The sequence below is a fragment of the Akebia trifoliata genome, chromosome 1 (genome assembly GCF_017979445.1).
Source record: "Akebia trifoliata isolate Shusen 1 chromosome 1, ASM1797944v1, whole genome shotgun sequence".
NCBI lineage: Eukaryota > Viridiplantae > Streptophyta > Magnoliopsida > Ranunculales > Lardizabalaceae > Akebia > Akebia trifoliata.
In genome coordinates, this window is record NC_141375.1 from 24,101,371 (window position 1) to 24,126,593 (window position 25,223).

The 25,223-nt window shown below is 33.0% G+C and overlaps 2 protein-coding genes across 2 annotated transcripts; both read left to right on the forward strand.

The window, feature by feature from the left end:
* The first annotated feature begins 2,065 nt into the window (after positions 1-2,065).
* On the forward strand, positions 2,066-7,637 carry LOC147411108 (uncharacterized). Its single transcript, XM_086431203.1, has 2 exons — positions 2,066-5,430; positions 7,339-7,637. Exons 1-2 carry the CDS (start codon positions 2,070-2,072, stop codon positions 7,635-7,637), a joined length of 3,660 nt encoding a protein of 1,219 aa, XP_086287329.1. The 5' UTR covers positions 2,066-2,069.
* Positions 7,638-13,702: 6,065 nt separating this feature from the next.
* LOC147411109 (uncharacterized) lies at positions 13,703-19,169 on the forward strand. Its single transcript, XM_086444591.1, has 2 exons — positions 13,703-16,851; positions 18,756-19,169. Exons 1-2 carry the CDS (start codon positions 13,707-13,709, stop codon positions 19,052-19,054), a joined length of 3,444 nt encoding a protein of 1,147 aa, XP_086300717.1. The 5' UTR covers positions 13,703-13,706; the 3' UTR covers positions 19,055-19,169.
* The last annotated feature ends 6,054 nt before the right edge of the window (positions 19,170-25,223 follow it).

Here is a 25,223-nt window from a genome sequence, read left to right on the forward strand (position 1 = left end):
AAAAAACCAAAGAAAAACTTTGTTCACTAAATAAATAGACTGGATGCCCTAATTTTTGTTGTTATTTAATGAATATGAAGTTATAAGTGTGAGGAGAATGGCCTATTTTGTGGGCACTAGATGGATATTTATATGAGTGGTTATAATCTGGTTTCTGTTTACTACCATAATATTTCTTGTAGCAAAAAATCATTGAACTATAAGCTTGAATCAAATTGAATTTTAAAACTTAATATAAGGAGTACTCGGCTGAAAGCTGATCTTAGACTAGTGATAGTAATCATGTTATGGTAAAATATGGGCAGCAACATTTTACAATTGTACTCTTGAAACTTTCTAACTTGATCAAGGGTCTTGGATAGAGAAACCTTACCTAATTTTGAGATTTTTTGCAGGGTTAAAAATAAAAGACATTTTAATCTCATGTCAGAAGGACTCTTTTGATATTATATAAAATATATTTTAATCTTATGGTAGAAGACTCTTTTTAACATTGTATAAAATACATTCCTATGTTATGTCAAAATGCTCTTTTTGATAGAAAAAATATTTTCGATAGCAAAAATAGGAAAACTACTATTTTTACCATTTTGGTAAATAAGATATATACTTCTGATATTATATAAAATATATTCTAATCTCATGGCAGAATGCTCTTTTTAACATTGTAAAATATACATTCTGTTGTCATGTCAAAATGATCCTTTCAACAAAAAAAACTATTTTCAATAGCAAAATAGAAAAATTATTACTTTTACCATTTTGGTAAATAAGATGTATAGTGCTCCATTTTGATAAATAATAGATATATCGTGCTCCATTTTGATAAATAATAGATATATCGTGCATGTTTTGATAAATTTTTCACGAAAGAAATCTTTTTTCTATTTTTTATATTATTAAATCAGATTTACGAGGTATTGGGTGTGGTAAAGAATTATATTTGCTACAGTAATCGAATGCCGATGTAGTTTAAGTTAGCCAGAAATTTTCTATACTACTTAATTATATATAGTACCACATAATGTGCTTTATAATTATTCTATATTTTTGAATGACATTTTCTAAGGATGAAAGAAAATCCAACTAAAAAGGCTTTTCTATTGAGCTAAAGAATTGTTTTCTAACCCATTGGGACCACGCGATGGATGATTCACCATGACTATCTTGCCAAGTCGCCTTTGACCACTCTTAGACGGAGGTTTAGTTTGATTGATTTGTATATGTTAAATTGTGAGAGTTTCAGCAAGAAATAATTTCCAGATGATATTTTTTTTATTTCTTTTCCAATTCCATCTTCTTCAAACTTCTTGAAAATCTATATTTTCTTGAGAATTGAATGTTGAAGAAAATAAAAATTGAAGTTGAATGATAAGATTATTACATATCGCTAATTAATTGATAAAGGTTAATATTATACAAACACCCCACAAATTAATAAGAGCAACCCACACCATAGCCGAATTGTTTTGTCTTGTATGGATTAAAAGTTTTGGAATGAATTGATTTTTAATGAAGATGATTAGAACTATGGTGTGGGTTGCCATTATTAATTTTTGGAGTGTTTTTATAATTAACCAGACATTTGTGAGAGTAACCACGATAACTCTATAACGTGGGACGGCTTAATCGTGAGTTGACTTAATCCACATTTTGTTGGAGTGCAAAAACTTGCCACGTGGCACTGATAACTTGAAAATTTGCCCAACTTTATCAGTACGCCTCACTATATAGAGACAAGTAGAGAAGGACAACATATACATACGGCAACAAAAAAAAAAATTAATATATAAAATAAAATAGAAGAGTCGTGTTGGAGTGAACTCAAGCTGGTACCTCATATCGCACTTTTCTCACTTGTATCTCGATAAAAAGCATCTTTGCTGATGTGGACAAGTACAGAACCATAGATGCTTTTCATTGAGATACTGAGTGAAAAGCATCTATGGTTCCATGCATACCACCACGTCAGCAACATGTGAATCGATGTACATTTTAAAGTGATGCCAACAATACTCTATAAATAAGTCCCAAAGGGTATTGGCTACCATGAGTCACACCCACAGCCAATGGCCTATTTCGAGAAATATTTCTCCCTTGCATTGTTAGTAATTGTATGGTTTCTGTTTGTTTCTTGCAAAACAGAAACAACATTTGAATCAGAAATTAAAGCCCTTCTCAAATGGAAAGACAGTCTTCAAAGTCAAGTTATTTTAAGTTCATGGACAATAGATCATAACAGTACTACTGCGTCAAGCCCATGCAAGTGGCTCGGGATAGCTTGTAACGAGGTCGGAAGCATAACTGAAATAAACCTTTCGAACATGGGTTTACAAGGTAAGCTTGACCACTTAAATTTCTCTTCCTTCCCAAATCTTGTTCATCTAAATCTAAGTGAGAACGGACTCACGGGTACCATCCCCATGCATATTGGTACACTTTCAAAACTCACTATTCTTGATCTTTATGATAATCGATTATTTGGTACCATCCCTTCATCTTTTGGTAATTTGAGTAATCTTATCATACTATACCTTACTCATAATTCTCTTTCTGGTCCAATCCCTTCAAACATGGGTACTTTAAGTAACTTAATTGGTTTAGATCTTTCTACAAACCAATTATCAGGTCCTATTCCTCCATCTTTTGGGAATTTGCATAATCTTATCATACTATACCTTACTCAAAATTCTCTTTCTGGTCCAATCCCTTCTAACATTGGTACTTTGAAGAACTTAGTGAAATTGGACCTATCTCAAAATCAATTATCAGGTTCCATTCCTCCATCTTTTGGTGATTTGAGCAAACTTACCCTTTTATACCTTTATCAGAATTCTCTTTTTGGACCAATCCCTCCTAATATAGGTTCTTTGAGGAATTTAATTGAATTAGAACTCTCTACAAACCAATTATCAGGTCCTATCCCTCCATCTTTTGGTAATTTGAGTACGCTTTCCACTTTACGTCTTTTTGAAAATCAATTATCTGGTCCCATCCCTCCATCTTTTGGGAATTTGAGTAATCTTATCATACTATACCTTACTCAAAATTCTCTTTCTGGTCCAATCCCTTCTAACATTGGTACTTTGAAAAACTTAGTGAAATTGGACCTATCTCAAAATCAATTATCTGGTTCCATTCCTCCATCTCTTGGTGATTTGAGCAAACTTACCATTTTATACCTTTATCAAAATTCTCTTTCTGGACCAATCCCTCCTAATATAGGTTCTTTGAGGAACTTAATCGATCTACGTCTTTTTGAAAATAAATTATCTGGTCCCATCCCTCCATCTTTTGTTAATTTTAGCAAGCTCTCGACTCTATCCCTTCAACGAAATTCACTTTCTGGACCAATCCCTTCAAACATTGGTGCTTTGAGGAACTTAATCGATTTGCGCCTTTTTGAAAATCCATTAACTGGACCCATCCCTCCATCTTTTGGGAATTTGAGCAAACTTACTAAATTGTGCATTACTCAAACTTCTCTTTCAGGACCAATCCCTCCTAACATTGGTTCATTGACGAACTTAGTCGATCTGTTTCTTCAGGGAAATCAAATATCTGGTTCCATCCCTCCATCTTTTGGTAATTTGAGCGACCTCTCGTATCTAGACCTTTCTAATAATTCTCTTTCAGGACTAATCCCTTCTGGCATTGGTACTTTGAAGAACTTAAAAGAACTGGTTTTGTTTGAAAATCGATTATCTGGTTCATTACCTCAAGAAATTGGAAATCTTTCATCTCTCTCTGTTCTCGCTTTGTCTTATAACAACTTATCAGGCTACTTACCACAACAAGTGTGTAAAAGCGGGTCATTAAAACATTTCAGTGCAAATAACAACTACTTCATGGGTCCGATTCCAAAAAGCTTGGTAAATTGCACAAGCTTATTTCGAGTTCGACTTGAAGGGAACCAACTCGATGGAAATTTATCCTTAGCCTTTGGCTTGTGTCCAACTCTGAATTATATTGATTTGAGTTTCAATAGATTATCTGGTATTCTCTCACCAAATTGGGGAGACTATCAAAACTTGACAGCTCTGAAAATCCATGGTAATAAGATCAGTGGTCGTATACCAAATGAGTTAGGCAAATTAACTCAACTACAAATGCTTGATCTTTCTTCAAACCAATTTGTAGGAGAGATTCCAAAGGAGTTGAGTAGATTGTCTGTTTTGTTTTATTTGAACTTGAATGATAACCAACTTTCAGGGGAAGTACCATTACAAATCGGAAGATTATCCAATTTGGAATCCCTCGACCTCTCAATGAATAAGCTAGTTGGAAAGATTCCAGAGCAATTGGGCAATTGCTCGAAATTAAGGTATTTGAGCTTAAGCAAAAACAATTTCGTAGGAAACATCCCATATCAGATTGGCAATCTGAGAGCCTTACAAGAGTTACTAGATCTCAGTCTAAATTCGCTCACTGGGAAGATATCACCACAACTGGGAAATTTGATTATGTTAGTACGCTTGAATCTTTCCCACAATAAACTTGTTGGTTCCATTCCTAATTCTTTAAGTGATATGCTTAGCTTGTCATCCATCGATTTATCGAATAATGAGTTAGAGGGTCGTCTTCCTGATAGCAAAGCTTTTCGAAACGCTTCATCGGAGGCATTCAGTAATAATAAAGGTTTATGCAGTGAATTTGGCTCATTGTCGCCTTGCAATCGATCTATAAATATGGGTGTTCGAAAAAATATACACAAATTACTTGTCGTCGTTGTTGGCTCACTCCTAGGCACATTGGTTCTTATTCTAGTCGGGGTCTTCTATCTTTTTCGTCGACGAATAAAACTGAGAAGCATAAAGAAGACTGATATTGCATCAAGCAGTAAGGATATATTTGCAATATGGAATTATGATGGAAAGGTTGTATACGAAGACATAATTGAAGCCACAGAAGATTTCGATGACAAATATTGTACGGGGGTGGGAGGACATGGACGAGTTTACAAGGCAGAGTTATCAAGTCATGTTTTAGCTATAAAGAAGCTTTGTACGCAGGAAGACGAGGAGTTAGACAATATGAAGTGTTTTGCGAATGAAATACAAGTTTTAACAGAAATTCGACATCGAAACATTGTGAAACTTTTCGGGTTTTGCTCTCACAAACGACACACGTTTTTGGTTTACGAATATATGGAAAGGGGTAGCCTAGATAAAATTCTCTGCAATGAGGGAAGAGCAACAGAATTAGATTGGGGTAAGAGAGTGAATATCATCAATGGTATAGCCCATGCTATATCTTACATGCATCATGACTGCACTCCACCTATCATTCATCGAGACATATCAAGCAAAAACATTTTATTGGATTCGGAATTTGAAGCTTGTGTCTCCGATTTTGGCATTGCTAGGCTTTTAAAGCTCGATTCATCATTATGGACTACAATTGCAGGCACATATGGTTATATTGCCCCAGGCAAGTTTCTACTACAAAATTCTCTTTTTTAATATTTTAATTTGTAGAATTGTTAGAATTTTTCATTAGGTCTCTTATTTAATCTAAAAAAGTTAGAAGGTATTTTAGTAAATAATGCACACAAGAACCAAGATAAACATGTTATACGTTTAATATATATAAACGCACACGCAGTGGCTTGGAGAGGTTTTGAGTTCAACCCTCATCCTTGTGTCGCTTCAAGAGACAACAATTGCGATAGTGAATTTTGTTTTATATGTGTTAGAAGTTTTGAAATGGACTGATTGTCGGTGAGGATGATTTTTTCACCATAGAGATCATCCTTACCAAAAATCAACCTATTTAGAAACTACTAATTCCATCAAAAGTGGTTTACAAAAAAATTGACGGTCCACGATTCTTCAACTTGTAAAATGGGGTTAGATCTTCCTCATCAAAAATCAGTCCATCATGAAACTTCTAACCCCATCAAAAGTAGTTTACAACAAACTATTGTCACAATTATTGTCCCTTGAACCATCTGGTGTGTATATATATAGGGTTAGGATTCATTGACTCATAAGAATGACTCATGATAAAAACATATGATCCCAACCCTTCAAATTAAAAATCCAATGGTTGAGATTTATCCTCAGGATAATCATTTCTGAGATTTGTGTTATCAAGATACTCATAAATCTCAACCATTGGATTTTGTATTTAAAGATTTGAGATCAACGGATCCCAACCCATATGTACATATATGGGGTTATATAGACCGAATGGTCATCAATCTCTATGGACCACAAGCCAATGTGGCGTCCAAAACCACCATCAAGTATCACATGTATGTAGAGCATGAAATTTTATGAACTTCCAAAAGAGAAAATGTTTAAAAAGAGAATTTTTTTTTTTTTTTCACTATTGGATTTAAAATTTAAATCTGAAAACTCAATATTTTCCATTTTCAAATTCAAGGCCCTGCCCAAATTTTTTTTTTTTTTTGGATTTTCTTTTTCAAACCCAATCTATACACATATTAAGAGGGATGAGGTGTCACTTGTACTAATGTGGACCGAGGGACCATGTAGACCTCTACATGGTCCCTCCTTCCATGCAACCTTTTCTCATACATATAATAGAAGGACAACTATTTGTTACAATACCACCACCGGATGTTGTTGGATCTTGTAAAATGGACGACATCTAGAAAATGTAAAAAAAAAGTTATAATAAATACTTAAATAGTTGTGCCTCAATCCCAATGCTATATATATAGGTCACGTTCAAGTGACATCTACAAGTGACAATTATTTTTACATCTCTCGGATTCCATATGTATATGACATATAAAGGGTAACCTTTGTTTGATAATTGTTTTTATTTTCTTTTACGAACAAAGTATCTGGTGTGCATGCATTTTTCAAATTTACTTTTAAAGTTTTTTTTTCTTCCAATTCCAAATAAATACATGTACAAAGGCTATAAAAGGTAATTTTAAATAAATCCAGTACACCTAATACCTTTTTTTTTTTTTTTTGTGGTAAAAAGGATTCATTACCATATCGGGGTTACCCCAATCTTCTAAATATTTTTGAAAACAAGTGGTAACTTAAGTTCCTTGTTTTAATTGTAAATTAAATACATATCCATGGTTTTTAAAATTAATGATACCTTGACTTCAGTCTTCCATTAGAGATTGGCAAATTTTCTTTGTTTGAAAAACCCTTGCCTTTTACCTATGTCAGAAAACCCTTGATTTCCCCAAAAGTCAAGAATTTACCACTTTTTGAGAGCAACAAATTCACCACTTTTTTTTTTTTTGTCATTTTTATAAAAAGGGTTTATATCTGGTTTTGTAAATTTTTTAAAGTTTAAACCAAACGCCCTTCTTTATTTCATTTAAATACATTTAGTTTTTGTGTGCAGAGCTTGCAAGTACAATGATCGTGACTGAAAAATGTGATGTTTATAGCTTTGGTGTATTGACCATAGAAGTGATCATGGGGAGGCATCCTGAGGAACTTCTATCGTCTTTATGGTCTTCAAGTGATCCAACAATAATGCTAAAGGATGTGTTAGACCCACGCCTTTCACCTCCTACCGATCAACAATTTGAAGACAAAATTGCTTCTTTACTGATGTTAGCTCTTGCTTGTATAAATGCTAATCCACAATCTCGGCCAACCATGCGTTCGGTGTCGCAAAATCTACTTTCTATGAACTAAGTTTTTCGTAGTTTGTTTATCCCAATTGAATCAGTCAAATAATTAATATGTTAATTAAACATTTTGGAAGATGCATAGCTTTATTAGCTTAAAGCATGTCGGACTAGCGTCTGTCTATCAAACTCAATCACCTGTCTCAATATCGTGACATATAAAACCAAAAATGGCAGTAAAATTTAAAAAAAAAATAAAAAATGACAACCTAACTTTGAGAAAAGGAATTACAACCTAAGATTGGTTCTTATATTTTTTTTCACACCTCTCGACCCTTACAACTTCAATTTTTCATAAATAAATACCCTTTAAAAAGCATTTATTATTATTTATTTTTTTAACAGAGTTTTTTGTTACTATGTGTATGATACCAAGACCTTACTTTATATAGATAACAAATATTTAAATAATTAACAAATGATAATTTATTTATTTATCAAAATATGGAACCCAGTTGACTCATTTCACATCTCAGACAACTAAATGTGATGGATGATTTAAATTGTCTCATATGTTTGCCTCCGTGAAATGACTCGTTTGAGTTATATCAATCTCAGATGAGTTTTAAAATCACGAGAGAGTGTTTATGGGCACTGAAGAAAGCTTGTTGCTCTATTTAGATTAAAAATATTAATTCTCTAATTAAATTATAAATAACGTATAAGTTGAAGATTCTAAAAAATTGAGAAAAAGACCAAAATAAATATTCATTGAAATAATAAGTGGGTATGAACGCACTAACGTCAAAATAATGGACTTTTTCTAAGGCTCAAGACTATTAACACCAAGACAAGTGCAGTCTTCCTAGGTCTTTCTAGGGATTAGTTGTTGGGGAATCCCTAGGGAATATTTCCTATTCTAACATAAGATATGACTTTCGACAAAATCGAATGGAGGAACAAGATTCATTAATCAACCACAAATTTTATATATGATGACTTGTCACATTTTGCATGTAAGAGGTGGTACCCCAAGTTGAATGGTCTAGATCAATGCTGTGGTCTAAATCATCGATCGTGACTATGATCGATCTTTGATTTTAAACTTCTACTTCAAATAAGATTTAAAAGAAATAAAAAGGGATTGGTAAGGTGTTGAAGTACTTGCTGTGATAAATCGCCAATTAATTGAATTAATCGGTCATTTGTTGATTAAATCAATATGTCTTATTTGGAGAATTTCACAAATTTTTGGAATTTATTTTTGGAGAATTTGTTTTCATACTTCAGAAAACAATGTATAGATGGTGCTGTTGCTTGCAAACGCTGCCCCAGGTACATAGATCATGCAAGCCGCTAGTGAAGCCTTTAAAAGGGTCAATGCACCTGACCCTACCGATGTTGAGAACTGTCAATGAACGGCCAAGATTCCATCAAGATGTGAATAAATCAAATTAGTTTTTTTTTTTTTTTGTTTGTTTTGTTTATCACTTTGAATGTCAATTGATGCTTAGTATGAGTGAATGGAGAATACACTAACCGGAACAGGGATACTGTTTGCACTAGCACAGAACAACATAGCAAATGATGCAAGAGCACCAAATATCAGGATCCATCAATAAGTTTCTTTCCATTTTCTGATCATTTTGATGGTCAAAGCGATTGAGATTTTTTCTCCCTTTGTAGACATGATGGCAATCAAGTCTTCAATTTTTTCTCCCTTTGTAGAATTGATTTATTGTTGTTCTATTTAACTTTGGATGCATCTCCAAGATTTGGATTATTCCTGTTGTTTTTTTCTTGTTTGGTTGCACATTTAACTGATTGATTGTTTCTAATGTAACTGGTGGGAGGCATGGAAAGTTGGCAATCCAAGGATTATTGGTAAAAAGTTGATGGTGCACAGGGTGCTTAACGGATTCTTTGATCCGAATACGTGCCTAGTGATTCCAATGGTTTTTATTCCTATTGAGTTTCTTAATCCATTTAGGAATGGATATAAGTTTTGTAATTGTTATCTATTTATAGAGATCAATTATGTTAAAAAATAATAATAATTCAAACTTTCTACAAAAAAGAGGCATTTGTGTATCCGAGAATCTGTGTGACAAATTTTCTCAAAATAGTACAAATTTTGAGGAATTATACAGTTGTGATAATACTGGACTCTGTTGTATCTTGAAGACAAGTTCGCCAGCAACTCATCTACATCTTCGTGTTTAATTGAAGTGGGGACATCTGCTGTCTATAACATAATGTATATTACTACGTGCCTCAGAGCAATTTTTTTCTTTTTCAAGTTCTATTTTTTGAACATATAGGATAAATCGTTGGCTCCCTAATCATAAACATAAATATCATCAATGGTGTAACCTATGCTAAATCTTACATACATCATGACTGCACTCCGCCTATCATTCATCGAGCCATATTAAGTAAAAACATTTTATTCGATTCGGAATTTGAGGCTTGTGTTTCCAATTTTGGCATTACTAGGATTTTAAAGCTCTATTCATCATTATGGACTACAGTTGCGAGCACATATGGTTATATCGCTCTAGGCAAGTTTTTACTACAAAATTCTCTTTTTTTATATTTTAATTTGTATAATTGTTAGAATTTTTCATTATGTATCACACAAATGGAAATATATACCAAATAAATATTCTCTTATTTATTCTAAATATAATTGGTTGGATCGGCCCAATTCTTTGCTTTACAAAAGTTAGCAGTAAACAAAGCACACAAGAAGCCAAGATAAACATGTTACACGTTTAATATATATATATACACACACACTAGCTTGGAGAGATTTTGAGTTCAACCCTCCTCCTCCTTGTGGCGTTTCAAGGGACAACAACTGTGGCAAAGAATTTTGTCTTATATGTGTTAGAAGTTTAGGAATGTGCTGATTGTTGGGGAGGATGATTTTTTCACCATAGAGATTATCCTTACCAAAAATCAGCCTATTTAGAAACTTCTAATTTCATCAAAAGTGATTTACAAAAAAATTGACGATCCACGATTCTTCAACTTGTAAAATGGGATAAGAAATTTCGGAATGAGCTGATTTTTGACGAGGATGATCTCCTCACCATTGAGATCTTTCTCGCCAAAAATCAGTCCATTATGAAACTTCTAACCCCATCAAAAGTAGTTTACAAAAAATCATTGTGACAAATGTTGTCCCTTGAACAGTCCCACGTGTATATATATATATGGTTAGGATCCATTGACTCCTAAGAATGACTCATGAATAAAACACATGATCCCAACCCTTCAAATGAAAAATCTAATGATTGAGAAAAATACTCGAGATAAGCATCTCCCAAGGATGCCATATGTATCTGAGATATAGGGGGTAATTATTATTATTATTTTTTTTATTTTTATTTTTTATGAACAAGGTATCTAGTATACGTGCATTTTTCAAATTTATTTTTAAAACTTTTTTTTCTTCCATTTCCAAATAAATACATGTACAAAAGGTATAAAAGGTAATTTTAAATAAATCAAGTACACTTAACACCTTTTTTTTTTTTGGTAAAAGAGATTCATTACCATATAGGCGATACCCCAATCTTCTAAATATTTTGAAAACAAGTGGTAACTTCAGTTCCATGTTTTAATTGTAAATTAAATACATATCCATGGTTTTTAAAATTAATGATACATAACCCTCGACTTCAGTCTTCCATTAGAGATTGGCAAAATTTCTTCGAAAAACTCTTACCTTCAACCTCTTTCCAAAAACCCTTGATTTTCCCAAAAGTCAAGAATTGACCTCTTTTTCAGACCAACAAATTCACCTCTTTTTCCTCATTTTTCGAAAAAGGGTTTATATCTGATTTTGTAAAATTTTAAAAGTTTAAACCAAACACCCTTCTTTATTTCATTTAAATACATTTAGGTTTTATGCGTAGAGCTTGCAAGTACAGTGGTGGTGACTGAAAAATGTGATGTTTATAGCTTTGGCGTATTGGCCATAAAAGTGATCATGGGGAGGCATCCTGAGGAACTTATATCATCTTTATGGTCTTCAAGTGATCCAACAATAATGCTAAAGGATGTGTTAGACCCACGCCTTTCACCTCCTTTCGATCAACAATTTGAAGACACAATTGTTTCTTTACTGATGTTAGCTCTTGTTTGTATAAATGCTAATCTACAATCTCAGCCAACCATGTGTTCGGTGTCGCAAAATCTACTTTCTATGAACCAAGTTTTTCATAGTTAGTCTCTCCCTATTGAATCAGTCAAATAATTGATCACCAAACAGAGTTAAATGGGCAAAAATAATCACCCACTCAACTCTATCTCCAAATCCTTTATTTATCACCATTTCATTGAGGAAAAAATCAAAGAAAAACTTTGTTCACTAAATGAATAACACTGGATGCCCTTATTTTTGTTGTTATTTAATGAATATGAAGTTATAAGTGTGAGGAGAGTGGCCTATTTTGTGGGCGCTAGATGGAAATTCATATGAGTGGTTATAATCTGGTCACTGTTTACTACAATAATATTTCTTGTACCCAAAAATCATTGAACTATTAGCTTGAATCAAATTGAATTTTAAGACTTAATATAGGAGTACTTGGCTGAAAGCTGAGCTTAGACTAGTGATAGTAATCATATTATGGTAAAATATGGGCAATAACATTTACAATTGTACTCTCGAATCTTTCTAACTTGATCAAGGGTCTTGGATAGAGAAATCTTATTTGATTTTGAGATTTTTTGCAAGGTTCAAAAATAAAATATATTCTGATCTAATGTCAAAAGGATCCTTCTGATATTGTATAAAATATATTATAATCTCATAACAGAAGACTATTTTTAACATTGTATAAAATACATTCTGATGTCATGTCAGAAGGATACTTTCAACAAAAAAAGTATTTTCGATAGTAATAATAGGAAAATTACTATTTTTTACCATTTTGATAAATAAGATGTATAGTGCTCCATTTTGATAAATAATCGATATGTCGTGCATGTTTTGATAAATTTTAAATAAAATAAATCTTTTTTCTATTTTTTATATTGTTAAATCAGATCTACGAGGTATGGGTGTGGTAAAGAATTATACCTGCTACAGTAATCAAATGCTGATGTACTTTAACTAGCCAGAAATTTTCTATACTACTTAATTATATGATTCACCATGACTATCTTGCCAAGTCGCCTTCGACCAGAATCCAAGTAACCATATTTGGATTTAGCAACTCTTTGACGGAGGTTCAGTTTGATTGATTTGTATATGCTAAATTGTGAAAATTTCAGGAAGAAATAATCTCCAGATAATGTTTATTCTATTTCTTTTCCAAATTCATCTTCTTCAAATTTCTTGAAAATCTATTTCTTAAGTTGAATGATAAGAATATTACATATCAGTGATTAATTGATAAAGGGTAACTATAAAAGCACCCCACGAATTAATAAGAGCAACCCACACCATAGCCGAATTGTTTATTCTTGTATGGATTAAAAGTTTTGAAATGAGTTGATTTTTAGTGAAGATGATCAGAGCTATGGTGTGGGTTGCCCTTATTAATTTTTAGAGTGCTTTTATAATTTACTATTGATAAATTATCAATTAATTCGTCAATTTAATATGCTAATCCCTTATTAGGCGAATTTTTCGAAAAATACAAGACATTTGTGACAATAACCACGATGACTCCATAATGTGGGACGGGTTAACCCTGGGTTGACTTAATCAGCATTTTGTTGGAGTGCAAAAACTTGCCACATGGCACTGATAACTTGAAATTTTGCCCAACTTTTTCAGAACGCCTCACTATGTAGAGACAAGTAGACAAGGACAACATATACATACGGCAACAACAACAAAAAATAGTATATAAAATAAAACAGAAGAGTCGTGCTGGGGTTAACTCAAGATGGTACCTCATATCGCACTTTTTTTCACTTGTATCTCGATGAAAAGATGTGGATAAGTACGGAATTATAGATGCTTTTCATTGAGATACTGAGTGAAAGGCATCTATGGTTCCATGCATACCTCCATGTCAGTACTATGTGAATCGATGTAAATTTTAACGTGACGCCAACAATACTCTATAAATAAGTCCCAAAGGGTATTGCTTACCACAAGTCACACCCACAGCCAATGGCCTACATCCAGAACTATTTCTCCCTTGCCTTGTTAGTAATTGTATGGGTTCTGTTTGTTTCTTGCAAAACAGAAACAACATTTGAATCAGAAATTAAAGCCCTTCTCAAATGGAAAGACAGTCTTCAAAGTCAAGTTGTTTTAAGTTCATGGACAATAGATCATAACAGTACTACTGCATCAAGCCCATGCAAGTGGCTCGGGATAGCTTGTAACAAGGTCGGAAGCGTAATTGAAATAAACCTTTCGAACATGGGTTTACAAGGTAAGCTTGACCACTTAAATTTCTCTTCCTTCCCAAATCTTGATCATCTAAATCTAAGTGAGAACGGACTCACGGGTACCATCCCCATGCATATTGGTACACTTTCAAAACTCACTATTCTTGATCTTACTGATAATCAATTATTTGGTACCATCCCTTCATCTTTTGGTAATTTGAGTAATCTTACCATACTATACCTCAATCGTAATTCTCTTTCTGGTCCAATCCCTTCTAACATTGGTACTTTGACGAACTTGGTGCAATTGGACCTATCTCAAAATCGATTATCAGGTTCCTTGCCTCCATCTCTTGGAGATTTGAGCAAACTTTTCATTTTATACCTTAATCAGAATTCTCTTTCTGGACGAATCCCTCCTGGTATAGGTTCTTTGAGGAACTTAATCGATCTAAGTCTTTTTGAAAATCAATTATCTGGTCCCATCCCTCCTTCTTTTGGGAATTTGAGTAATCTTTTCATACTACACCTTGCTCAAAATTCTCTTTCTGGTCCAATCCCTTCTAACATTGGTACTTTGAAGAATTTATTGAAATTGGACCTATCTCAAAATCGATTATCAGGTTCCATGCCTCTATCTTTTGGTGATTTGGGCAACCTTTCCATTTTATACCTTCATCAAAATTCTCTTTCTGGATCAATCCCTCCTAATATAGGTTCTTTGAAGAACTTAATCTATCTAAGTCTTTTTGAAAATAAATTATCTGGTCCCATCCCTCCATCTTTTGTTAATTTTAGCAAGCTCTCGACTCTAGCCCTTCAACGAAATTTTCTTTCTGGGCCAATCCCTCAAAACATTGGTGCTTTGAGGAACTTAGTCGATTTGAACCTTTTTGAAAATCCATTAACTGGTCCCATCCCTCCATCTTTTGGGAATTTGAGCAAACTTACTACATTATACATTACTCAAACTTCTCTCTCAGGACCAATCCCTCCTAACATTGGTTCATTGACGAGCTTAGTCGATCTGCGCCTTGAGGATAATCAAATAACTGGTTCCATCTCTCCATCTTTTGGTAATTTGAGCAACCTCTCGTTTTTAAACCTTTCTAATAATTCTCTTTCAGGACCAATCCCTTCTAGCATCGGTACTTTAAAGAACTTAAAAGAACTGATTTTGTTTGAAAATCGATTATCTGGTTCATTACCTCAAGAAATTGGAAATCTTTCATCTCTCTCTATTCTTAGTTTGTCTTATAACAACTTATCGGGCTACTTGCCACAACAAGTATGTAAAAGTGGGTCATTAAAACATTTCAGTGCAAGTAAAAACTACTTCATGGGTCCGATTCCAAAAGGCTTGGTAAATTGCACAAGCTTATTTCGAGTTCGACTTGAAGGGAACCAACTCGATGGAAATTTATCCCTAGCCTTTGGCTTGTGTCCAAATCTGAATTATATTGATTTGAGTTTCAATAGATTATCTGGTATTCTCTCACCAAATTGGGGAGACTATCAAAACTTGACAGCTCTGAAAATCCATGGTAATAAGATCAGTGGTCGTTTACCAAATGAGTTAGGCAAGTTAACTCAACTACAAATGCTCGATCTTTCTTCAAACCAATTTGTAGGAGAGATTCCAAAGGAGTTGAGTCGGTTGTCTGTTTTGTTTTATTTGAACTTGAATGATAACCAACTTTCAGGTGAAGTACCATTACAAATTGGAAGATTATCCAATTTGGAATCCCTCGACCTCTCGATGAATAAGCTAGTTGGAAAGATTCCAGACCAATTGGGCAATTGCTTGAAATTAAGGTATTTGAGCTTAAGCAAAAACAATTTCATAGGAAACATCCCATATCAGATTGGCAATCTGAGAGCCTTACAAGAGTTATTAGATCTCAGTCTAAATTCGCTCACTGGGAAGATATCACCACAATTGGGAAATCTGATTATGTTAGTAAGCTTGAATCTTTCCCACAATAAACTTGTTGGTTCCATTCCTAATTCTTTAAGTGATATGCTTAGCTTGTCATCCATCGATTTGTCGAATAATGAGTTAGAGGGTCGTCTTCCTGATAGCAAAGCTTTTCGAAACGCTTCATTGGAGGCATTCAGTAATAATAAAGGTTTATGCAGTGAATTTGGTTCATTGTCGCCTTGCAATCGATCTATAAATATGGGTGTTCGAAAAAATATACACAAATTACTTGTCGTCATTGTTGGCTCACTCCTAAGCACATTGGTTCTTATTCTAGTCTGGGTTTTCTGTCTTTTTCGTCGACGAATAAATCTGAGAAGGATAAAGAAGATTGATATTGCATCAAGCAGTAAAGATATATTTGCAATATGGAATTATGATGGAAAGGTTGTATACGAAGACATAATCGATGCCACAGAAGATTTCGATGACAAATATTGTACAGGGGTGGGAGGACATGGACGAGTTTACAAGGCAGAGTTATCAAGTCATGTTTTAGCTATAAAGAAGCTTTGTACGCAGGAAGACGAGGAGTTAGACAATATGAAGTGTTTTGCGAATGAAATACAAGTTTTAACAGAAATTCGACATCGAAACATTGTGAAACTTTACGGGTTTTGCTCTCACAAACGACACACGTTTTTGGTTTACGAATATATGGAAAGGGGTAGCCTAGATAAAATTCTCTGCAATGAGGGAAGAGCAATGGAATTAGATTGGGGTAAGAGAGTGAATATCATCAATGGTATAGCCCATGCTATATCTTACATGCATCATGACTGCACTCCACCTATCATTCATCGAGACATATCAAGCAAAAACATTTTATTGGATTCGGAATTTGAAGCTTGTGTCTCCGATTTTGGCATTGCTAGGCTTTTAAAGCTCGATTCATCATTATGGACTACAATTGCAGGCACATATGGTTATATTGCTCCAGGCAAGTTTCTACTACAAAAGTCTCTTTTTAAATATTTTAATTTGTAGAATTGTTAGAATTTTTCACTAGGTCTCTTATTTATTCTAAATATAGTTTGGTTGGATTGGCCCAATTCTTTGCTTTAAAAAAGTTAGAAGGTATTTTAGTAGATAATGCACCCAAGAACCAAGATAAACATGTTATACGTTTAATATATATAAACGCACATGCAGTGGTTTGGAGAGGTTTTGAGTTCAACCCTCCTCCTTGTGACGCTTCAAGAGACAACAATTGTGACAATGAATTTTGTCTTATATGTGCTAAAAGTTTTGAAATGGACTGATTGTCGGTGAGGATGATTTTTCACCATAGAGATCATCCTTACCAAAAATCAACCTATTTAGAAACTACTAATTCCATCAAAAGTGGTTTACAAAAAAATTGACAGTCCACGATTCTTCAACTTGTAAAATGGGGTTAGATCTTCCTCTTCAAAAATCAGTCCATCATGAAACTTCTAACCCCCTCAAAAGTAGTTTACAACAAACCATTGTCACAATTGTTGTCCCTTAAACCATCTCGTGTGTGTATATATATAGGGTTAGGATCCCTTGACTCATAAGAATGACTCATGAAAAAAACATATGATCCCAACCCTTCAAATTAAAAATCCAATGGTTGAGATTTATCCTCGGGATAATCATTTCTGAGATTTGTGTTATCAAGATACTCATAAATCTCAACCATTGGATTTTGTATTTAAAGATTTGGGATCAACGGATCCCAACCCATATGTACATATATGGGGTTATATGGACCGAAGGGCCACCAATCTCTATGGACCACAAGCCAATGTGACGCCCAAAACCACCATCAAGTATCACATGTATGTAGAGCATGAAATTTTATGAACTTCCAAAAGAGAAAATGTTTAAAAAGAGAATTTTTTTTTTTTTTGTCACTATTGGTTTTAAATTTTAAATCTGAAAATTCAATATTTTCCATTTTCAAACTCAAGGTCCTGCCCAATTTTTTTTTTATTTTTTGGACTTTCTTTTTCAAACCCAATCTAAACTACAAATTAAGAGGGATGAGGTGTCACTTGTACTAATGTGGACTGAGGGACCATGTACATGGTCCCTCCTTCCATGCAACCTTTTCTCATACATATGATAGAGGGACAACTATTTGTTACAATGATTTTTACAATACCACCACCGGATGTTGTTGGATCTTGTAAAATGGACGACATCTAGAAAATGTAAAAAAAAAGTTATAATAAATAGTTGTTCCCCAATCCCAATCCTATATATATACGTCGCGTTCGAGGGACATCTACAAGTAACTATTATTTTTACATCTCTCTGATGCCATATGTATATGACATATAGAGGGTAACCTTTGTTTGGTAATTGTTGTTATTTTTTTTTTTTACGAACAAAGTATCTGGTTCACATGCATTTTTCAAATTTACTTTTAAAGTTTTTTTTCTTCCAATACCAAATAAATACATTTACAGTACACTTGATACCTTTTTTTTTTTTTGGTAAAAAGGATTCATTACCATATCGGGGTTACCCCAATCTTCTAAATATTTTTGAAAACAAGTGGTAACTTAAGTTCCTTGTTTGAATTGTAAATTAAATACATATCCATGGTTTTTAAAATTAATGATACCTTGACTTCAGTCTTCCATTAGAGATTGCCAAAATTTCTTTCTTTGAAAAACCCTTGCCTTCAACCTCTTTTAGAAAACCCTTGATTTTCCCAAAAGTAAAAAATTCACCACTTTTTCAGACCAACAAATTCACCACTTTTTTGTCATTTTTATAAAAAGGAGTTATATCTGATTTTGTAAGTTTTTTAAAGTTTAAACCCGACACCCTTCTTTATTTCATTTAAATACATTTAGTTTTTGTGTGCAGAGCTTGCAACTACAATGGTCGTGACTGAAAAATGTGATGTTTATAGCTTTGGTGTATTGGCCATAGAAGTGATCATGGGGAGGCATCCCGAGGAACTTATATCGTCTTTATGGTTTTCAAGTGATCCAACAATAATGCTAAAGGATGTGTTAGACCCACGCCTTTCACCTCCTACCGATCAACAATTTGAAGACAAAATTGCTTCTTTACTGATGCTAGCTCTTGCTTGTATAAATGCTAATCCACAATCTCGGCCAACCATGCGTTCGGTGTCGCGAAATCTACTTTCTATGAACTAAGTTTTTTATAGTTTGTTTCTCCCAATTGAATCAGTCAAATAATTAATATGTTAATTAAATATTTTGGAAGATCCATAGCTTTATTAGCTTGATAGAAAAAGCAAACTTATCACCTTTTCCCCATTTTCAGAATACTTATTTCTATGATTAAATATTTTAAGACTTGCTACAAATGGACTTGCGACAGCTGCAATCTCACTCAAGGATTGAATGAGCCAAGGTATTAATAGAAAAGGTTCGAATTACAACTTAAACTTGTATCATTAAAGTCATTTAATTCCTAAAGATTTAGGGTGAGCTGAACGAATTTTGTTCTTCCATTCAATTCTATCTAAAGTCACATATTTGGTTAATTCAGGAGTGTTTATATTTTGTTCTCGTTACTTCAATCCATGTTCTTTCTGGTCTTCCTCGCAATCTCTTACAACTTTCATGGAAGTCCTTCTAATTGGGTTGTTGTTTTAATGGGACACATACATCTTTAAAATGTAAATGAGCTATATCTATCACTAACTTGTTTAAAATAAAAAATTACGAGATTTACGCAAAAATGCATGAAGCCAAAAGCTGTGGGAAGCTGAAGAAATCTTCCACCTGGTCAAATTTCTCTGCAAGAGCATGTCGGACTAGCGTCTGTCTATCAAACTCAATCACCTATCTCAATACCGTGACATATAAAACCACGAATGGCAGTAAAATTAAAAGATCGTGCATCCAAATAAGACAAATTGATTTAATCAATGTGGTTGTGGGTCCATCGTCAATTCTGATAAATTTAGGGAAATTTCATGAGCTATTAATCGATAAATCATCAATTAATTCAATTAATCGATCATTCGTTGATTAAATCAATTTGTCTCATTTGGAGAAGTTTACAAATTTTTGGAAATTTTTTTTAGGAGAATTTGTTTACATACTTGAGAAAACAATGCATCAATGGTGCTGTTGCTTGCAAACGCTGCCCCAGGGACATAGATCATGCAAGCCGCTAGAGAAGCCTTTAAAAGAGTCAATGCACCTGACCCTACCATTGTTGAGAACTGTTGATGAACGGCCAAGATTTCATCAAGATGTTTGTAATCAAATGTGAATTAATCAAAAATTTTTTTTTTTTTCCTTTTAATCACTTTGAATATCAATTGATGCTTAGTATGAGTGAATGGAGAATACACTAACAGGAACAGGGATAGTGTTAGCACCAGCAATGAACGACATAGCAAATGATGCAAGAGCACCAAATATTGGGATCCAACTATAAGTCTCTTACCATTTTCCGATCTTTTCGATGGTCAAATCGATCCAGATTTTTTCTCCCTTTGTAGACATGATGGCGATCAAGTCTTCGATCTTCTGTCCCCAAATAGGTAGATTAGAATGATTTTATTGTTGTTCTCGTTTAACTTTGGATGCATCTCAAAGTTTTGGATTGTCCTGTTGTTTTTTTCTTGTTTGGTTACACATTTAACTGATCCATTGTTTCTAAATTAACTGGTGGGATGCATGGAAAGTTGGCAATCCAAGGATAAGGAAATCCTGGAATAATTTAAATATGGATATCCCCACAGCTTTGCAAAATTAAACTTATTGGTTCACCACATGGGGTTGTTCTTGAGACTTGAATAGAGACATTGAGCCTGCGAAAGAAAAGTATATCAGACTTCTCGGATTTTGCTTGATTTAAGACCAAAGGGATTGCTTTCGGGTTGAATCAAGTTATTGATTTGGGTCACTAGAAGTTATTCCGATCATAAGTTTCTTATAGTCTTTGATTGAATTATCTCGGCTTGATTTATATGTTAAATCATTTTTTCCTTCTTGGGGTTTGAAATGTTGGATCTAACTATTGTCCGTTGTCAAAAAAAATCCCTACCACTGCCCCTATGGGAGGCCAAACCAAACCATGTTTGAGTCCCAACGTGGGATCAATTATTCGAATAGACCAGCTGAGCATCGAAAGCAACTTCGATCTTGTTCTCAGATCCCAGTCCTGTCCTTTAGACTCTAAGGGCCTTCATAGTTTAGAAAGTTTTGGTTGACTCGCTTTTGCTTCTTCGGTTACATCTGAATTTTGACACCACAACCTGGGGTCAAAACCCGGCTTCACCTACTAGTTATTGACCACTAATCTTGCTTTTCAACCAAAAAAAAAAAAAGTTATGAACAGGGCTTTGAAACGTACTGTACTCCTAGAAATCATGATTTAGATTAGGGTGGATTTATTTGCACACACTGAAATAGTTCATTGCACCCACTCAAGTGACTTTTGTATAATAATAAAAAAACAATTATCATTTTATCTTTTTGTTTTGGCTTATTGCACACACCACCACCTACCAAACAAAAAATTCAAAACCCATTTTTTATCTTCTTCCTTCCATCTCCTCTTATTTATTTTTTTCCTTTTTTTTTTTCATATTCATCTCTTTTTGAGTTTTGTAAGAGATTGAATCAATGACGATTAGATTTTAGGTTTTTTTCTTCAAGTTATCTTATTTCTTTAAAATTACTTTTATTTTTTTCAATTAATCATCAAGGAAGATGGAAAAACCACTATTAAGAACTCAAAATGATAATTTTGAACCGAAGATTTTTTAATAGTTTTGTTCAGTAGGTTCAAATCAAACTTACGAAAAAGTGTGATGTTTAGATGATCAAAATTTACATTAAGTACATAATGAAGACCTAAAAATCTCAAAATGACAAACTTTCAGTAAAAATCCTTAGTCTCTTTGTGATAGTATGGCACTACCCTGCATCTAGCCTCTTTGCTTTCTTTTTGGAGGCCCCAAGCAACTCTAGCCTTTGAGCAATCCCCTCTCAATCCCCCCAAATCATGTCATTGATTCTGAAAATCACACAATATGGTTTCTATACGTGTGTTCTGGTTAGTTATATACACATCAAACACATTAAGGTTGATTAGGTAGTAGTCAGCACGATGTTCTGATTGGTTATAAATTTATCATTGATTAATGATGAAACACATGCATATCAAAACTCTCAGTGATACATCTGTGTGTGTGTGTGTGTATGTGTGTGTGTTCCGGGAGCAATCCAAGGTAAGCAGAGTCAATGGTGTTTGATTTCCTAAATATATTTATTTTAATTGGAATTCTATCCATTTATGTAGAAATTCGTCTAAACAAAGGAGATTTTGTCGAAACAAGTTGTTCAATTAAAGGAGATATGTCGAAACAAGTGGTTAAAATTGCAAAACAAGTAGAACAACCCGAGTGATTTATCAACAAGGTAAGCATCACCTCCCCCCCACCCTAAATGAGTTTTCTTTGTTTGTGTTGGGTTGCCTTCATCTTATATTTCTGGGTATTAATCATTTGGGTTACTAAAATTGTTGGATTTTTATTGAAATTTTATTTTGTTTTATTTTTTATTTTTTAATTATTTTGAATTATATAGGGATTTGGATTATTGGGTTTCTCTTCATTTGGGTTATCTTCATCTTATATCTCAGGTATTGTATCATTTCGGTTAGTTAAGTTATGGGGTAATTTTTTAAAAATTTGAGATTTTTTGTTTAGGAACCTTTCTAAGTTTTTGTATTAATGATCTTTTTTCATTTAGGTTTCCTTCGTCTTTTATTTCAGGTTTTGTATAATTTGACTTACTATATTTGGTGGGTTTTTATTAAAATTTTGATTATTTCATTTTCTCGGATTTTATTAGTGGGTTTCCTTCATTGGACTAATTTTAGATTATATTTCATTGTTTTTTATCATTTGAGTGACTAAGTTTGCTACTTTTTATAATTAAATATAAAAAATAAAAATAAAAGTTGAAATTAACTTCTTTTTTTGTTATTTAGGTGACCCATCTATTGGGAGATCTTGGGTTTGGTGCAATTCTTGGGATTATTGATGTTTTAATTTAGATGAATATATGAGTAATAGTGAATGCTTGAGTGGGGATACTGTTATTTTATTTTTATTTTTTGCTTTTTTAACTTTTCACATTAGGCCCCTTTGAATCAAATTTCACGGTTAAGATTTGAAAATCAACAGAATGATGAAGTATTCATTATGCAATTACTTGGAAATAAAATATTTTATATTATTTATAGAATATTATAGAAATATAGTTGGAATTTCTTAGTAGATAGTCAAATTTTTTGTCTTAGACAAATGTTTAACTGTTTAGTTTGTGCAAATGAAAAAGATTGGATTAAAGTATTTTGCGATGTTTGTCTTTATTTAGTAATTTTAAATTATGAGTTATATGCATCACCTCTCTTCTCTTGAAGTATGAGTGAATTTTAAACAACTATCACTCTTCTCTTACAATTATAGGTTTATACTGATAGGCATTGGGTCAGTTGGAAGCATATCTCTACAAGCATCAGAACAAAAGTTGGTATGAGATTTAAAATCGTCTCAAAGTCATATAACACTATCTGCAAGGTAAACTAATTATAATTTTTGGGGTTTACAATTTATTTGAATTTACAAATACAATATTGGTTCATTGCCTCTCCATTGTCATTTCCACATGAAATCAAGAAAATGTTTGAGGCATCTTGATTGGGTTTATAAATCTTGACATGAATAATGTATGTTATTTATGAATAATGAATTCAGATGATAGGCCTTCCAAAAAAAATTCAGATGATAAACTCTGACATGATGAGAAAATAAAATTTTCACTTAAGAGTCAAGTCGAGTATCATTTAAGGAGTTTGTTGAAACTTCTGACCTTATAAATTATTTGTTGAAAGGTTTGTCAAAATAATTATTTTAGAATATCCTAACTTCTAATCCAGTTTTGAAAGTGTAGAATGCTAAAAAAAAATGTTTGAAAGTTATAATACAAAATATTATTCCTTTATCTTTCTTCAAGGAAGATGTTAGTTGATCACTATTCTCCAACTTTTCCAACAAAAGGAATTCATTCGAGATCAAATAATAAAGACGATTTTGATGTCCCACTATAACACCCCTTTATTGTAAGAACAACCATAGTTTGCATAAGAAGATTAGAACACTAAAACTATTACACTTAGGTGGAGAAGTTGCATTTAGGACGAGTCTTCTTCCATTAAAGGAAATTAGTGTTAACAACTCAGATGGTGATTGTGAATCGATGACAACCTAACTTTGAGAAAAGGAATTACAACCTAAGATTTGTTCTTATATTTTTTTCACGTAACTTACGTTTTTCATAAATAAATATCCTTTAAAAAGCATTTATTATTTTGACTTTTGAAGTAAAAAGCTTAAACATTTATTATTTTCTTGACCCTAGCTTGCTCACTGTGGGTAAGAAGCTAGCTGATGTTCTCTGCTACATAACTTTCTCATTTCTCAACCTAACAACTTTGCTTTTCTAGCAAATTGAAATTATATAAGGTGCACCACATTAACTTGACTTACAAATAATTATAATTTTTATGCTAATTTCTTTTAATTTAGTGTTACTTACATTAACTTTTACCCAATTCCATGATTTACATTAACTTTTAAAGTATATTTACAATAACTTTTAATATCATGGCAGAAGGCTCTTTTACATTCTGATGTCATGTCAGAAAGATCTTTTTGACAAAAAAAATATTTTCGATAGCAAAAATATGAAAATTACTAATTTTACCATTTTGGTAAATAAGATGTATAGTGTTCCATTTTGATAAATAATCGTTATGTCGTGCATGTTTTGATAAATTTTTCACGAAATAAATCTTTTTTTCTATTTTTTATATCATTAAATCAGATCTATGAGGTATGGGGTGTGGTAAAGAATTATACCTGATACAGTAATCAAATGCCGATGTAGTTTAAGTTAGCCAGAAATTTTCTATACTACTTAATTATATGTAGTACCACATAACGTGCTTTATAATTATTCTATATTTTTTAATGACATTTTCTAAGGATGAAAGAAAATCCAACTAAAAAGGCTTTTTTATTGAGCTAAAGAATTATTTTCTAACCCATGGGACCACGCGATGGATGATTCACCATTACTGTCTTGCCAACTCGCCTTCGACCAGAATCATAGTAACCATATTTGGATTTAGCAACTCTTTGACGGAGGTTCAGTTTGATTGATTCGTATAGGTTAAATTGTGAAAATTTCAACAAGAAATAATTTTCAGATGATGTTTTTTTATTTCTTTTCCAAATCCATCTTCTTTAAACTTCTTGAAAATCTATCTTTT